This window comes from Neovison vison, chromosome 13, assembly GCF_020171115.1.
Source record: "Neovison vison isolate M4711 chromosome 13, ASM_NN_V1, whole genome shotgun sequence".
Lineage (NCBI taxonomy): Eukaryota > Metazoa > Chordata > Mammalia > Carnivora > Mustelidae > Neogale > Neogale vison.
Window position 1 is genome coordinate 100,125,742 of NC_058103.1, and position 16,161 is coordinate 100,141,902.

At 54.3% G+C, this 16,161-nt stretch overlaps 1 protein-coding gene across 1 annotated transcript in view; it reads right to left on the reverse strand.

Annotated features, from left to right (window-relative positions):
• Window positions 1–15,708, reverse strand: part of SMAD6 (SMAD family member 6) — a 74,363-nt gene extending 58,655 nt beyond the window's left edge. The window contains exons 1-3 of the mRNA XM_044230083.1: window positions 13,800–15,708; window positions 5,911–5,967; window positions 1,953–2,030 (exon numbers count right to left, since the gene is read on the reverse strand). Coding sequence (XP_044086018.1) covers window positions 1,953–2,030; window positions 5,911–5,967; window positions 13,800–14,610 — 946 coding nt within the window. The 5' untranslated portion in view covers window positions 14,611–15,708. The remainder of the gene's footprint in view (window positions 1–1,952; window positions 2,031–5,910; window positions 5,968–13,799) is intronic.
• Between the last annotated feature and the right edge of the window lie 453 nt (window positions 15,709–16,161).

Genomic DNA, 16,161 nt, shown 5'->3' on the forward strand with positions numbered 1-16,161 from the left:
ACTGGGTGGTAATCCCAGACTCTGGGCCCCTGGGCCAAACCTAACAGCCCCCAGGGTCTCCAGACATGTCCCTCCAGAGGGTGCTCTCTCCTGGTTCTAGCAGGGACTCTGGGGTCTGCTCTGATCCTGCCTGAGCCACACACCCAGCCCACTCTGGGAGGAGAGAGAGAGATCCAAAGAGACTATATCCGTAAACAGACCCAAACCACGGCCCTCTGAAGCATTTCTACAAATGGGAGTTTCCACCATTAACAGGGGGAGGGGGAGCAGAGAATGTCGAAACACTACTCATCCATTAGACAACCCATGCCAATGTACTCACCTAAATTAAATACATTCTGAGGGCTGGCAGGGGCACAGAATCATGCATTCAGAAACACTGTTAAGCCTCTTGCTTTAAAATTATATGTGGCTTTCATCCACGTATGCACAGAAGAAAAAGAATGGATTAAAGTATTAACTTCTTGTGCTCATCTGATAAGGTCTTTCAGGCATTATCACCAAGTAGGGGCCCACAGGCATAGAAGAAACTCCCAACCAGTCTGGGCCACCAAAGACCAGAAGGTAAGGGGGACCCAGAAGACTGGGACACCAGTACCTGAGCCATGAGCCCCACTACGGGACCCTGGGCAAGTCACTTCCTGCTCTAGCTTCTTGTTTTCCTATCACAGAAACGGGCACACTCGTGGGATCTCCCATAGTTGTGATGGAATACAGAATGAATGCGGAAGGGCTAGGACCTGGGTAATGGCCAGGCAGCCACAGGCAGCCAGCATCGCGTCCCTCTTAGAGTCATGGGGAGAGGATGGCAAGAATGACAGCCAGAACTTCATATGGGAGAATGCAGGCTTTGGAGGTACATTCAGCCCTTGCAGAAAAGGGGGACAGGACAGCAGTCAGGAACACAGTAGCATGGTGGCAAATGGCTCTGCTACTATGTGACCCAGGGCGAGTACTTTACTGCTATTCTGAGATGATGCACATACAATGCCAGAGCAGACAACATGGCCAAAAGGAAACACTCCATGAACAGCTATGGTCACTGCTGTTGCCATGGGCATGGGGCAGGGGAAAGACAGCTTGGACGCACACAAACAGAAGTGCTCACCCAGAGAGCCAGCCATGTCCGCTTAGGACCCAGTGGCTGTCACGCCACACAGTGCACACCCATGCCACAAGCCCCAGCTGTCTTTCCAGGACACCGATCCACCATGCTCCCAAAGGGTCCCACAGACCTCGGCACCAGAGTCCCTCCTGGCCCCGCGATGACCCCAGGTCACCGCCAGCCTCTCATTTCTTAAGGCAAGCCTGGTTTAGCTACTCCCAGGAATGGGAGGATCCCTGTGGCCAACTCTTCATTGCAGGGGCCTGGGGAACTCCAAACTGGGGTTCTCTCTGCTTCCTAGCCAGCATCCACTGCTCAGAGAGAGACATGGATACCACCAGCCTTTGGCCAACTCCTCGCTTGCCAGATCCTCCCCAAAGCTAGTTCCACCCACACTCCATTCCCCCTTCTCTTGACCCTCCAGGTCAGTCCTTCCCCAGAGGGCGGACAGGAGGAGAAATCCACAAAGATAAATGTATACAAACACATGCATTTTGTAGCCTCTCAGCAGCTGGGAAAAGAGGCTTCCCCCTCCTAAACTGAGGGATGGAGAGTCACGCTAGGCTTTCACCAGTCCCACGAGAGACAAGGTGGAGACAACTGATGAGCGTGTGGCCCAAGAGGCACTTTCAAAGTGACCATCTTTAGATCTCATTCATACAGATGGTTCTTAACCCCATGGATGCCAGCAACGAAGACTGTTGAGCCTTCCTATCCAAGAGGTGGGAGAACAGGGGAAAAGAAAAGGAGGGAGGAAATCATAAAGGTCTCCATCAAACTCCCCCCCAACCTGTCCCCTTCCGTGAAGTTCAACACAACAGCACCGTGCAAGGACAGAAATGCCAACCTGAGAATTCACCCGGGGCGGTGATGAGGGAGTTGGTGGCCTCCGTTTCAGTGTAAGACAATGTGGAATCAGATAGATCTACGGAGGAAAGAGAAAGACAACTTAGTTGGCTGTGGGGGCAGTCCTCTCTTTTCTTCTGTGCGAGCACGCGCGCGCGTGTGTGTGCATGCGCGCATCCATGCGTGTTCACACGTAAGTGCTTGCAAAGGGCACTGTGTCCCTCCCAGCTTTCTGATGTCACTCTGTAACCTCGCCCCACGATCACACGAGACCAGGCCAGCCAGCCCTGGAATTCCTCTGGAAAATGCTGACTCTTACAGCCTTGGCACCTGAAAAGTCTCAACTACTCTGACCACAGAAATAACCCAAGTTCAGGGGACTAAGCAAGTATCAACTTGGAGCCTCCGTGGGTAAGGTTAAATTAAGCCCCTAAACAATTCATAGTTGCTGCGCTTAATTACCACCATTAAAATTCTTAAAGTTGTTCCTTCTTGCTTCCTTCCTTCCTTCCTTCCTTCCTCACTGGAGCTGGGGAAGCTCTGTTTTAACAAGTTACCAGCCACCCTCACTCTGTCCCACTTGTACCCCTCTAATTAACGGCTCAAGCATTTGCTCCCAGATTAACTTTTTTTTCCCTCTTCCCTCCTCCACTCCTTAACATCCAGACCTGCTCTCAGAGCAACTTGCAATGCCTGGACTGGTTTTTCGCCTTTTTTTTTTTTTTTTTTTTAAGTAATTTCAAGTACTTCATATGGCTTGTGTTATTTGTTTTCCCCTGTCTGTGCAGTGAGTGAGATGGGGAAAGGAAAATCTTTTGCACATTTTCTCTGGAATACTGAGCTGCTACCCAGACAAGCCCATGCCTTTTTGGGCAGGTGGACTCGCAACATTTTTCCTCTGCTCCCAGCCATGAGGTGTTGCCCGTGTGAAGGAGTCATAAGGCATGTTCTGGAAGGCTGACAGCTCGTCACCTTCTTACCCAGCTCGACCCAGGTCTGGCTCAGCTGGTCCCACCTGGCTCAGAAGAACCACTCCAAGCTGGAGATTCCTGGCACAGAAACCGTTAGCCAAGGCCCTGGCGAGCTAGAATTCCATTCAATCCTGTAGGACTTTTTTCTTTTTTCTCCTTTTACCACAAGGTTTGAGGAATGGAAGATGAAACATTAACCAATTGGGGTTTTTGTTTTGTTTTTGGTTTTTGGTGTTTTTTTGTTTGTATCCCCACTTGCCAGATGCTGAGGGTGTTCTGGGTTTTATTTGGGGTGGGTTTTTTGTTTGTTTGTTTGGGGTTTTTTTTGGTTGTTTTTTTGTCTCATGTGATCACAGAGGCTTAGAAGTGAACTGACTTTTTGTTTATGAAAAAGCAACAATGCAAGGAAAAGAAAATAATACAAAAAAATAGCTCAGACTGTTTATCAGGGCACAAGAAAGTTATCTGCTAGTAAAACGTGTTAGGAGGGAAATAAGGACAGATGGAAAATCTCTTTAAAATAAAAATAATACCCACAATGCCCAAGTGGGAGCTTCTTAAAGAGGGTTTTGCTTTTCATAGCTAATGGTCTCAAAGTGTTCAGCACCCTGTGTCTTTTTTTTTTTTTTTAAGATTTATTTTATTTATTTATTTGACAGACAGAGATCAGAAGTTGGCGAGAGGCAGGCAGAGAGAGGAGGAAGCAGGCTTCCCACAGAGCAGAGAGCCCGATGCGGGGCTTGATCCCAGGATCCTGGGATCGTGACCTGAGCTGAAGGCAGCGGCTTAATCCACTGAGCCACCCAGGCGCCCCAGCACCCTGAGTCTTGCTGCCTCTTCCTGTCTGAAGGGCTGAACCTTACTTCCAAGGGAGCCGCTAGAAAGACCATGGGGCCAGTTTTGTGAGTGAGGGTCCCAGAAGTGGGACCGCCCTATTGTGTGCATCCTTCCAAAGCCTCCCGTTTACTGCTACTTATGACCTTGAAGAACACTTCCGACCTTGATCACGGCACAAGCGCCACGGAGAGACCCTGCCTAGAAGCTGGCGCCACAGGTTTGAGTCCCATCTCCATCACCAGTCGTAAAAATCAGGGCTCATCCACTTTTTCTGCAAAGGACCCCCATCGTAAATAGAACTTTCAGCCTTGCGAGCCACAGGATCTCTGTTACAGTGACTCAACCATGTGGTCAGAAGCAGCCAGAAACGATGTGGGAACAGGGGAACACGGCCATGTTCCCACAGGCCTATTAGTACGGATCCTAGACTTTGAATTTCCTATCATCTTCACACACAAGGATATAGTTTTCTTTTGACTTTTTTTTTTTAAGCATCTAAAAAAGTGCAAACCATCCTTAGCTCACGAGCCGTACAAAAACAGATGGCGGGCCACAGTCTGCAGACTCCTGAGCTGTGTGACTACCAGCGAGTGTCACTTCCTCTTTCTAGGCCTCAGTTGTCTCATTTGTAAAAAACCGCGACACCTGTTGATTTCCAAATGGCCACTCGGCAGGGCCAGGCACTGTCCTGATTTCTGCTGCTTTATCACAGGCTGTCCCACAATTCCTCAGGGCAATGATCCTTGACTTTCAAACAGAGAGGCTACATTTACTGAGAACATTTGGGTTTTTTTTTTCCTTCCTCTAATGGAACTAGGGATCTTCTAAGCGACTAGTGCAATTATGTTGACTTGGGAAATGCTGAGACAGGCCCGTGAAGGAGGGATGGGGAACGGCCAAACCCAAACAGGGGGCTGCTAGTGGGTTTCCGCCTCAGCCCTGCTGCTCATTAGCTGGGGGGCCCTCTCCATCCCTCAGCCAGATTCCTCATCTGCGAAGTGACAGGGTCCCACCAGATGACCTCTTCAGGTCCCTGGAGAACTAAATAAAGCTCCTCCCTCCAAGGGATGACCAGACGTGGAGAGAAACAATGAGGAAGCTGCCATCATTAAACCACTGACTCACACACCGTCATGGGACAGCCTCTGTCCCTCTCGACAAAAGAGGTCAAACTCCTGAACGGACCTGGTGGGCACCTCTGACTTTCCAGGGGGGCCTGGAAAGCAAACTGGCCCGGATGCCTGAGAGTCTGGGACACTTCGAAGTGACCTCCCGGATGATGCTGACACAGGCTACTGGGAAGAGGTCTTTACCCAAAACAAAACAAAACCCACTTCTTGTGGTCACTTGGTGGAATGTATGAGCATCCCTGCCGTGCTAGCTGACTTCAAGAGCCTGAATCCCATGGGAACGGCCTGGGTCACAGAGTCCCTCTCCTGATACTGGTAAAGCCAAATTCACGGGCCCCACCCCCGGGATCCTCCGGGGAGGGTACAGCAGGGCCAGAAAACAAGCCATTGCTGCTTTCAAAACCACATGCCTCTACTCCAGGATCTGAGCTGCCCATCTAGCCCCAAGGTTTTCCAGAAAACCCATTCTACCTCCGAATGGGACCGGCCTAAAAGGATGGATGACCATCTCCACTGAGCACACGGACAGGACTGCACACAGGTTTCTCCATGGTCCAACTCCTGTTTCTGCCCAGGTGAACTTCTTGGCTTAACCGGGGGCGGGGAGCACGCCACTCCCCTTCAGGTGACTTCCTGCTCTCCTATCTGTCATAGTGCTAATTACCACAGGCTCAAAGGAGAGCAACCAAGGGCTGGGGGAGGGGGAGAGGAAAAGGAAGAAAACCCAACCCATCTCCAGTGAGGTACTTAAGCCAAAACCCATTCATCTCCCACAGGCCCATGTTTAAAGGTCACAGAGAGGTTAATGATGAGCGGAGGAATTTTGAGATGTAAATAGTCTGCTATAGACCCCGAGTCTCCTCTGGCCCAACTGTAGGTGTGTTTGTAAAAACTTCATCCCATCGTCCCATTGCAAAGGCAGCCAGGCCTGCTTTCCCAGCCCTCCCCTCCAGCCCTTACACACTGAGGCTGGGCCCCCCCAGACTAGAAGGGAGATGGGTGGGAAGGAGCACACACTTACCCAGTGGCTTGTACTCGTCGCGGGGAGACAGCCGAGAATAGGGGGGTGGTGGTGATTCTGGAAGACAGGAGACACAACACGTCAAGGCTGGGGCAGGGGAGGTCACACCTTGGGGTTTGACCTGCTTTTGATTACTGGTGTCCTCAAATACTCAACCCAGCCCCCAGGAAACTCTCATCTCCCAGCACGTCTCTTACCCAACAGGTGAGGCTTGTAGGCTTGGGGTACGGACCCAGATTCAAGCCCTCACTAGCTCCCTTTGGCCCCTTTGGCTGTATGACCTCAAGCAAGTTCCTTCACCTCTGGGAGCCTGTCTCCTCAGCTCTAAAATAGGGTTAATAATCATAAAGACCTGCCAGGTTCGCTAGGAGGGCAAACACAGATAATATATGTAAAACAGCTCTTGGTCCTCTGGAAAAGTACCTGTACAAACACTGCTGTCATGACACACGGGTGCAGGGCAAGTCAGAGCTGGGGTTGCCTAAGAAAACACGGGATATATGCGGCATCATTTTTAGTATACGTATGTCACTTGCACTATTAGGGGCATACATATGCTGAAAAATTATGTGCTGTGTTTTGTTGGTTTTGTTTTTTTTTTTTTTTAATCAGAAATTCAAATTCAGCTAGGCATTCTGTCCTTTTATCGCTAAATTGGCAACTCTAATCAGAACTGAGCATGAGAGACACAGAAGCTCCTTCCCAAATAAGCTGCATTACAACTGACATTCTTTGGGGCAGACAGAAGGGCAAGACAGGCTAGAAGCCAGGAAGGAAACCCAGCTCCCCAGATGGGAGACCTTAAGCCAGTCACTTCCAGCTAGCTCTCAGCCTCAGTCTCCCCCTTCGTAAAGAGAAGGGGCAGACCCCAAGCTCTCCGTGGCCTCCCAGCTCAGACCCTCTGTGATTCCTTATTGTCTACAGTATTTTTCTTTTGGTCTCCTTTCATTTGCCTAAAATACTCCTCCTTAAAAACATATATTTTGTCTTCAGAAGAATTCCTTAGCCTCTTGCTTTAGGGGAAGTAACAATTTGCTAAACTAAGTAACAATTTGCATGAATGAAATGACCCTTCATTTTCCCTAAATGAAACTAAACACCATCAAATCGCAAACTAAAACAAACTCTCAGTGGTAGTAAAGCAGTAATAACTATTATTAGGCAGGTATCAGTAATGACACAAGGGGTAATAAGTGTTTTTCGCAATTATAATAAGGCACAATTAGTTGTAGGAGCATTTGGTTTGCTCCGTACGCCCAGTGCAGCTTCCCTTCTTCCCCACCCAGCTTTTCCATCCTGAAATTACTTCAACAAAGTCAAGGCTCTGAGGTCTAGAAACAGGGACTCTTTTGTGGACCAGAGTTTAGGAGAAGGAAAAGTGAATCATGGAAGCGCCACTGGGACCCAGGCAAACATTTGCTGAATGCCCACCCTGTGTCTTTCTCCATGCCGGGCATTTTCAACTTCATTTATTTTAAGTAATACCATTCTTTTGGATCTTAGGTACAGTGTGGTTAATCACGCTCTGGGTGCCTACTCGTTTTTCTCAAAAATAAATTAAGATGGCCATTGTCATTCCCATTTTACAGATGAGAAGACGGACTTGCCCAGGGTCCCCTCCAGCCAATCATGATGAAACTGGAATCTGGACCGAGGCCCTGACTCGACTCTACATCCCAAGGACACAGGGAAAAGAGGCACCCCCGTATTATACTCGTTCACCCCACGCATCAGGCCAGCACGTGCACGCAAAGTGCTTGGTCAACATGATGTGCAGACAAAGACAATGGTAATCAGGATAATGGAGAAGTTGGGGCCTCTGCAGACACAGGTGCGGAGAATGAGGACCTAGAGGCTGAAAAGGGTGACCCAAAGGAGCCCCCGACAAGGCTCTAGGAAGGCAACAATTTGCCTTCAGTAGCAGCCACTTACTTGACCCACGGGTCCTCAAGCCTTGGAGGGTCTAGAAACAAGACGTGAGTGAGGACCAGCCTTTCAGGACAAGAGGCAAAATGCAAGGAGGCCTAAAGCTCCACAGGGAAAGAGAATTGAGGCAGGCGCTCCTACCCATACGGTGATCACTGAGGCCTGACAGGAGGAGGTGACCCCCTCCCACCCCCGCCCCTGCCCAGGGCCACACAGCAAACTGACAATAGAGCCAAAGCCTCAGCCAGAAGCTAGGTCTCCTGATCCCTGGTCTCACGCCCTGTCCACGCCCCCACTCACTTACTGGAAGGCCTGTAATTCTTGTGTTAGGGTTCCTTTTGCAAAAATCTGATTGGCTGAGGCTCAGGCCACACACAGTGGGGCGCTCTGGACAACTGCCCTCCTGGATCTGTCCCCCCAGAGTGAAACTTGGCAGCAATGGGCAGTGGTGGCTGGAGTCAAGCCATTGTCATCAACCCCACCATTTCTCCCAGGGGCTGTTTATCTGAGACCCAAAACGTGGAGGGGAAGAAAGGCTATAGAGGAGGTTGCTTCCGAGATTCCTGCCACCCATGGCCCCTCCCGGTCTGGGTGTCTCCTAATGTGAGTGAAGCAGAAAGCAAATCTGTAAATTAGAAATGTCCCTCACACCAGCTCGTGAGAACTGCAAAGCTTTTAGGAGGGACTTGACCAGGCCCCCGTTTGCTCCAACAAAATGGTTTGCACAGAACTGCTAAACAACTTCAGAGGCTGAGAGCTGAGCGCTAAATTCCATCCTGGGCAAAAAGTAGGAAGGCCGACAAACTCCACCCCAAGACCCAGGGATTTATAACGTCACGTGTTCACCCAGCTCAACTGCTCCTTTTAACTGGTTGGGCCAGCTGAGGTCCAGCCAGGTACAGGACCTGTCCAAGGCCACATCCGAAGGCAGGAGACATTATTTTATTTCTCTGAAACAAAGCAGGAGGCCAGGTGGGGACTGATTCTGAATTACCTTTTCTCAAACAACTGACTTCTCATTCACATACTGAGGTTCACTAAGTGTATAATTCATGGGGCGCCTGGGTGGCTCAGTGGGTTAAACCACTGCCTTCGGCTCAGGTCATGATCTCAGGGTCCTGGGATCGAGCCCCGCATTGGGCTCCCTGCTCAGCGGGGAGCCTGCTTCCCCCTCTCTCTCTCTCTGCCTGCCTCTCTGCCTACTTGTGATCTCTCTCTCTGTCAAATAAAAATAAATAAATAAAACTTAAAAAAAAAAATTCTTAAAGTGTGTAATTCAGGGGTTTTCAGTATACTGAGAGTTGTGAGACCAACACTACCATGTAATTACTGGACATTTTCCTCATCCCAAAGAAGCCCTGTCCCGTTAGCCGTCAGTCCCTATCCCCTCAAACCCCAAACTCTAGGCCACCATAAATCTACTTTCAGTCCCTATGGATGTGCTTATCCTGCACAATTCCCACGAATAGGTTCACATAGTATGCGGCCCTTTGTGTCTGGCTTCTTTCCCTCGGCACAATGCTTTCCAGGCTCACACGTGCAACAGCATCGATGGAACCTTTTTATGGCTGAATGATACTCTGCTGTATGGATATACCATGTCTGCTTAGCCATTCCTCAGCTAATGGACATTTGGACTTTCTCCATTTTTTGACTATTAGGAATAATGTTGCTGTGTACAGTCCTGGGGGACCTTTAACTGGCATCTTCACTTCACTCCCACGCCTCCCATTCCCGATGATCTGGGCGATCTGGGCGATCTGGGCGAAGGGAGCCGCAGGTCATTAACTCAGGTGGGAGACAAAAGGTCAGAAGGCCAAGTGTGGGCTGCCTCCAGGCCCTCCATCCAGGCCCCTTTTAGAAGCTACCTTAGGGCTTCCAAAAGTCATACTGATTTTTCAGTAATAACTTAGATGCTCTAAACTCGAAGGAGAGAGCGCCTAGAACCCTTGGGGGCCCTCTGAAAGAACTGGATGAGATAGAGAGAGAGAGATCAGACATTCCAGCCTCAGGCATCAACTTCAGGAATCTCCTCCAACTTCCTTCAGAAGTTGAAGAGCAGTCAGCCAGGGGCCGAGGGTACCAGAAGGTTAGTGCTCAGCTCAGCCCAGCCCAGACGGGCCTCTGGTTAGCCCCCAGGGGGTACTTAGCCTTCTTGGGATCTAGACCCTAATTCTAAAGCCAGAAGAGCTCCCAGCCTCTCCCAGAGCCTGGTAAGGTTTCAGTTTGGGACAAAGCCTTCCACCCCTGCTCTGCAGCCCAACATCTCCCTTAGGAAAAGATCCACATGACGCCAGGGGCCTCCCAGTTGCCCCTCTCCCAGGGGTGGCTGTGGGTGGGGAGGGGGCCTCCCAAGCACCAGTCCCCTCCACCCCCAGAACCTGAAGGCTCAAGCTCAAGCCGGGGATGGGAGCCTCAAAAAAAGGAGCTCCTGGCGCTTTAAGGCCGGCGGAGCCTAATTGCCCAGATTCCCCCGGCAGCCAGATAAACAGCACGGCCGGCTGGCGCCAGCAAGAGGCAAACAGCACATTATCACCCCTTCCTCACCTCCAAGGAGGAGCTCTGAGGAGCAGGGCGGGCAGGCCGAGGGGCCGCCAGAGGGGCGGGGCAGGGGCTTGGAAGCCCAACTTGAAATTGATCTCATTTCAAAGGGATAATGCCAGGCCAAATAAAAGGAAAACTTTTTAGCCCATTCTAATTCCTATAGTCCTGGCCTGGGAGCCCTGTGTTTTCCTAGGCGGCCTCCTCCAGTCGCTCAGAAGTTTGCTCTCGCTCTCTTTCCCTGGCGCAATTTGGATAATAGTAATTTACTGAATATAATTACAGAAAAAAAAAAAGTGGTGGAGCAAAGAGCAGGAGATTTATTCCAAAGTTAATGGATACTTTCAGGAGAAAGGAGCTGTATAAACACAGGTTAGAACTGTGATTAAAGTATTTCTCCACATTTCCGTCCACATAGGCACCGAGCTCAGCGAACTGGCTTTTCCCGGGACAGAAAGACACACAAGAGGGAAGGGCAGCTGGGGCCTGACTTCCACAGGGACGGAGGTGCAGGACAGAGCCACGAAAGGAGGGAGGGACCCCCACTTTCTGACACAAGCATGGGGGAGAGGGCAGGGGAGGAGGCCTGGGTCGCCTGGAATCTGCCCATCAGACCCCAGGATTCTGCCCACCATCTCATTTTACACCGTGTGAAAAGAGGTCCAAAGAGGGGAACTGGCCCCAGGGTCCCAGAGCAAGCTGATGGATGGGATCAGGGTTTGCTGTGAGCAGCAGGAGTCAGCACTGCCCAGAAAGGGGCCTCCAGGCCACCTGGGCTCCTTGTGGGGGGTCAGGTGGGCACTGGAGCAACTGGTGGGTGCCCCTCAGTTGGCCTGCTGAGTATGCTGCTACATTCTCCAGCGAGGTGCCTGCTCTCCCCAAGTGTGTCTGTCTGTCCATCTGTCTTGTCTGTCTGCCTGCCCGCCCGCCCCACGGCCCCAGCCCTCTTTCCCCCCGAGCCCTGGAAGGAGCAGTCTCCTTATCAGGATGCGCACGGCTGAGCTCCAGCTATGTACCCGCCCAGTTCTAGGAGCCAGGCTGGCGGCAAGGCAGCAGGGGTGGAGTGGGCAGCAAAGGGCTCCCCAGTTCTCAGTCCCGGCGGCCCACACCATCGGGCAGGGGAGGAAGCAAGAGGGTCAACCTGGCACCTCCTGAAAACTCTTCCCAGGCCATCTGTCCTCCCACCTACCCCCAGCGTGGCCTCAATGGAGAGAGGGGAGAGGGGAGAGGGCTGGCAAAGAGGCAGGGAATGGACACCAGGCTCCTGTAACAGTGCCTCCTTTGGGGAGGAGGGAGGGAGTCAAGTGCCAGTGCTCAGGCTAGAATCAGATATGGAGAATCTTCCTAGAGCCTCCCAAGAACTAGTAGGGAGACTGTGAGGGCAGGTTACTCATCCAAGGTCAAGATTACTAAAGACCCTGGGACCAGGGCTATGGGGAAGAACTGTTCCACTACAGCTCACCCCTCAACCTGTACCCCACCCCCAAGTTGGCCAAACTCAAACCACCATCTAAGTTGGCATCTAAGCTGGGGAGAGAGGGGTGTGCATCCCTTCTGGCTCTCACACACTTGAACAGACTAGGCACCTTGACTCTCAGCAGGCCCTCTTCTCCTCCTCCTTTCTGCCCACCTCCCCGGCCCACCTCCCCGACCCACCCTCCAAGGCTGTCTCCAGACAGAACTATGGAGCTCCAGGAGGGGATCCTGTTAACCTCCACATCCCACAGCGCTCAGATAGTTCAGACCTGAAGACCTGGCCCTTCTTCCCCCATTTCTGACCCATCTCCCAGGGGAAGACTGTTTCTCGAGGGCACCCTACTCATATTTCTACTCTCTCTGCTATACAGCACCCAGCATCATCATGCCTGGCACACAGTAAGTGCTCAACATGTATTTGTGGGCACACTGACCTGGTAAGAGAGAAAGTAAGCTGCCAGGGCCTGCTGAAAGCACAAAGTGGGCCCCACCAATTACCTCCCATGCACCAAAAATGACCGGTGACAGAGCAACCACCAACAGGGACCCTTGCCCCAGAGTGAGGGAGGAGACCGGGTATCATACAAGAGGAAGACACTTCCAGGAGAAGCTGTCCCAAAGAGGAACAAGGAGCACAGAAAGCCTCCCATGGGCCACAGGTACTGCCAAAAGCCCTTGAGTCGGGCCTGGAGTGACCATGCAGGGATCAGGGCAGCCAGATCCATGGAGCTTCTCCCCAACCTCCCCCCACCCCCCCAATCAGTGCTCTCTCTTCAGGAACCACCAAGACAGCTACACCTGCCTTTCCCCCCAGCCACCACCCCCACATGTGAACAAAACATCTGGGACAAATCCTGGGCCCACCGTCCCCTTCCACATTGGGAGTCTGGAGATCTGTGATCTGACCCACTATGTGCCCCCAGGCTGGGCTGACTCTCCGGAGGGGACATAGGCTGGAGGAGCTCAGAGCCTACCCAGGCCCAACAGCCTTCAATCTTCTAGAAGTCTCACCCCCACAGAATCCCCAGTGCCACCAAATGCCCACACCCCTAAGATGCTATGGGCTAAATGTGTGAGCCATGCACTGCAGAGGTCAGAGTGGGGCGGGGGCCATCCGGCAGTCCTCACTTCTGCTCCAGAATCCAGGGCCTGCTCAGTAAGCAGGGCTGGGAGTGGGGTGTGTGTGGGGGAAATCCCAGGAAGAGAACAAAGAAGGGAGGCAGGTCTCAGAGGTAAATAAATTATCTGGCTTCCTTGCTTCCTCCACCTGCAGTCGCCTCCAGAACCCTCAACTCTAGAAAAACTGTACACAGAAATGACAATGATGACCACCACGGGCGGGGGGGGGGGGGGCTGATATTTGACACCCAAGGGATGCTGCCAGCAACCAGGGCAAGAAGGTGATCTCCACCTGGAGACAGCTTTGCTCCAAATTGCACAAAGGAACCAATGTGACAATTTATGAACACTTCTGACTCTAGACATGAATTGTCTACGCCCAATTTCACAACTTGTGTCTACCTGGATACAGGGAAGTACAGCATAGGGATAAGCATATGCACACAAACGCTACAGGCCTGGGCACGGACTGAGGGTAAAATGAGGAGGGGGGGGACTGGACGACACTTGCGTTTGGTTTCTCCTAGGCCTGCCCTTCTCTTTCACCGTCTATGAAGCTGCAGCCTACATTAGGTCCCTGAAGCTGCAGAGAAACTCCAATGCCACCCTTTCGAGTTTGCCCAAGTCTTAAAAAGGTGCCATTTGACACGTGTGCCACTTCCCGTGCTGTCCTGCCCGGCACGACGCCTCCACCCGGGGCTCCCACGCTCCAGGGGCACCCGCGGGTGCAGCCGCAGCTCCACCCGCCCGCCGGCCCGCGGTGTTCCGGCCCGAAAAGGCCCCGGGAAGGGGAACCCCCCAGCCCCCACCGGCGCGAGCGCGCTCACCTGGCCCGCAGAGCCGGCTGAAGTGGTAGGGGTTGCAGCACACGGTGGGACCGTCGGCAGCGGCGGCGAAGCTGTGGCAGCCGCACAGGGGCTTCAGCTCCACGGCGTGCTGCAGGTCGGGCCAGCGGAAGAGGCGGCCGAGCAGCAGCTGCGGCGGCGCGGGCTGGCCGCCCAGGCGGAGGTCGGCGCGCGGCACCAGCACGCAGCCGCCCGGCACGCCGCCGCGGGACTCCACCGCCTCCAGCAGCGTGTCCAGCGAGCGCTCCTTGAGCCGCTTCAGCAGCGAGTACGTGACGGTCTTGAGTTCCTGCTCGAGGAGCAGCAGCCGCGAGCGGGCTTCGCGACTCCGCCCGCCGCCCGCCGCCTCCAGGGCCGCCCCGGCCAGGGGGTCGCCGGCGTCCCGCGGCGCGCCCGCGGCGTCCCGCTCCGAGAAGAGACAGCAAGTCACCGTCTCGCAGTCACTTTCGGGCAGCCAGCCCGGGCCTCCCGGCTCCGCCACGTCCAGCGGGGAGTCCCCAGCGCCGGCCCCCGGCTCCGACATGGGCCTCGGGGGGCCCCCTGCGCGCCGGCGCCTCCCCGCGCCCTGGGCGCCTCGCTGTCCCACCGCGTCCCGTGGCCGCCGCGGGGCTACCGGGCGGACTTCGGAGCGGCCGCAGCCTCCGCCTTCTCGTGCCCGCGGGGCCGGCTCAGCTCGGCTGCCCCAGCTCCCATCCTCGTCGTCGCCGCCGCCGCCGCCGCCTTCCTCCCGGTCGGGGACCACACGACTTCGCCAAAGTCGCCGCACCAGCCCCGAGCGTTTGGACCTGAACATACGATATCCTTTGGCGCCGGGGGTGGGAGGGAGGCGGTCTCCGGTTACCGGGGGTCCGTTCCCTCAGCGAGGCGCCGACTGCGCGGGCCGCAGCCCCACATGAAGCTCCGCCACCGGGCGCCGTGCAGATTGCGCACAGCCTGTCGTCGAAGGGGCGCCGCGGGGCTGCAACATGAGGGAGCTCGCCGGGCCGGGACGGCGGGGAGCAGGCGCGCGCCGAGCCGCAGTCCGCGCGGGGCCAGCGGCTACATGGACCCCGGCGGCCCGGCTACTCAGCAACTCCAGCCCCGGCGCTGGAGGGGGACTGCAGGCGGCGCCGCGCCAGAAAGACCCCGCATGGGCCGGCGAGCCTTCAAAAGTTGCGCGTTTGGTCCATGAGCACAAAGCGCTCGCGCCAAACCCCCCAGAAGTGTCGGGGGCAGCCCTGCCTTTAAAACCCAAGCGCTTAACTACATGGGCTTTTCCTGCAGGATCCGAAAGGCAGGCTTGTTGATACCCTCAGCTTCCTTCTTACTCCCTGCAAAAAGGTAAAAAAAGGAAAGAAAGAAAAAGAACCCCAAACAAAACCAAAATCCTGGAATTGCATGCACGAGAAGCCAACTCCGTCTCAGGTCCCAGGCGCTAGATGCACTTGGAGCAAGTTTCTCCAGAACGCGGGTGTCAGCACTTGAGTGGAAACTGTAAAAATCCCAAGAGCTGTTGGGAATCCTTAATTAAAAATGCAATCCACCGAGGCAGAGGTCGCAGCCCGCCCCACGCTGCGCTCGGACGCCTGGGGCGCCGCGGCTGCAGAGGTCGTCCCCCTCCCCCCTCCACAAAAAGTGCCTCCCGGTGGCCTCGCGGTCCCTGCGAGGTCTGGCGAGGCAGCGCCCGGCGGCTCTTTCTCTCGGCTCGGCTCCCTCGCTCGCTCCCCTGCTCGGCTCTCTCTCTTTTTTGTTCTCCTCAAACGCACACTGAGGGCCCCCGGAGGAGCGCCGCGGAGTCATTGGCTGCCTCCCATCATATGCCAGTCTAGACACTTTGGCGGCTCCGCGGCGCTGATTGTTGCGCAAACAAGGTTTCAAGTTTCTTAACTCTTAAAGGAGAACACGTCCCATTGCAGGGCCCGAGGCTCCGAGGGGCCGGCTCCCGGGGCGGGCCGAGCCCGGGCTCCCGCCCCACGCTCGCCCCGGCACCCCCGCCCGGAGCCTGACAGCGCCCACGGACCGCTTTCTGGCCCGCGTTGCGCCGCGGGCACGGATGCGAGCGAGCACACGCACACGCCCGCGCGCGCGCGCACACACACACACACACACGCGAGTTACACAAACCAGGGGTGAGCGCGCGAGGACTCGGTGGACCCACTGAGACTTATATGCAAATGGAGCGCTTTGCCTCTCCCTGGCTTGTGCACAAACTTGCAAACACACATTGCATTTTCGAGTTGGTCCAAACCCCCATCCCAGGGAAGGCTAATAAATATGGGTGTGCGTGTGTGCCTTCCCGGCTCCAGTCCCTTGGGAGCAGGGGAGCGGCTGATTTGTTGGGGTAGCGGGATCTTCCGCGATGGCT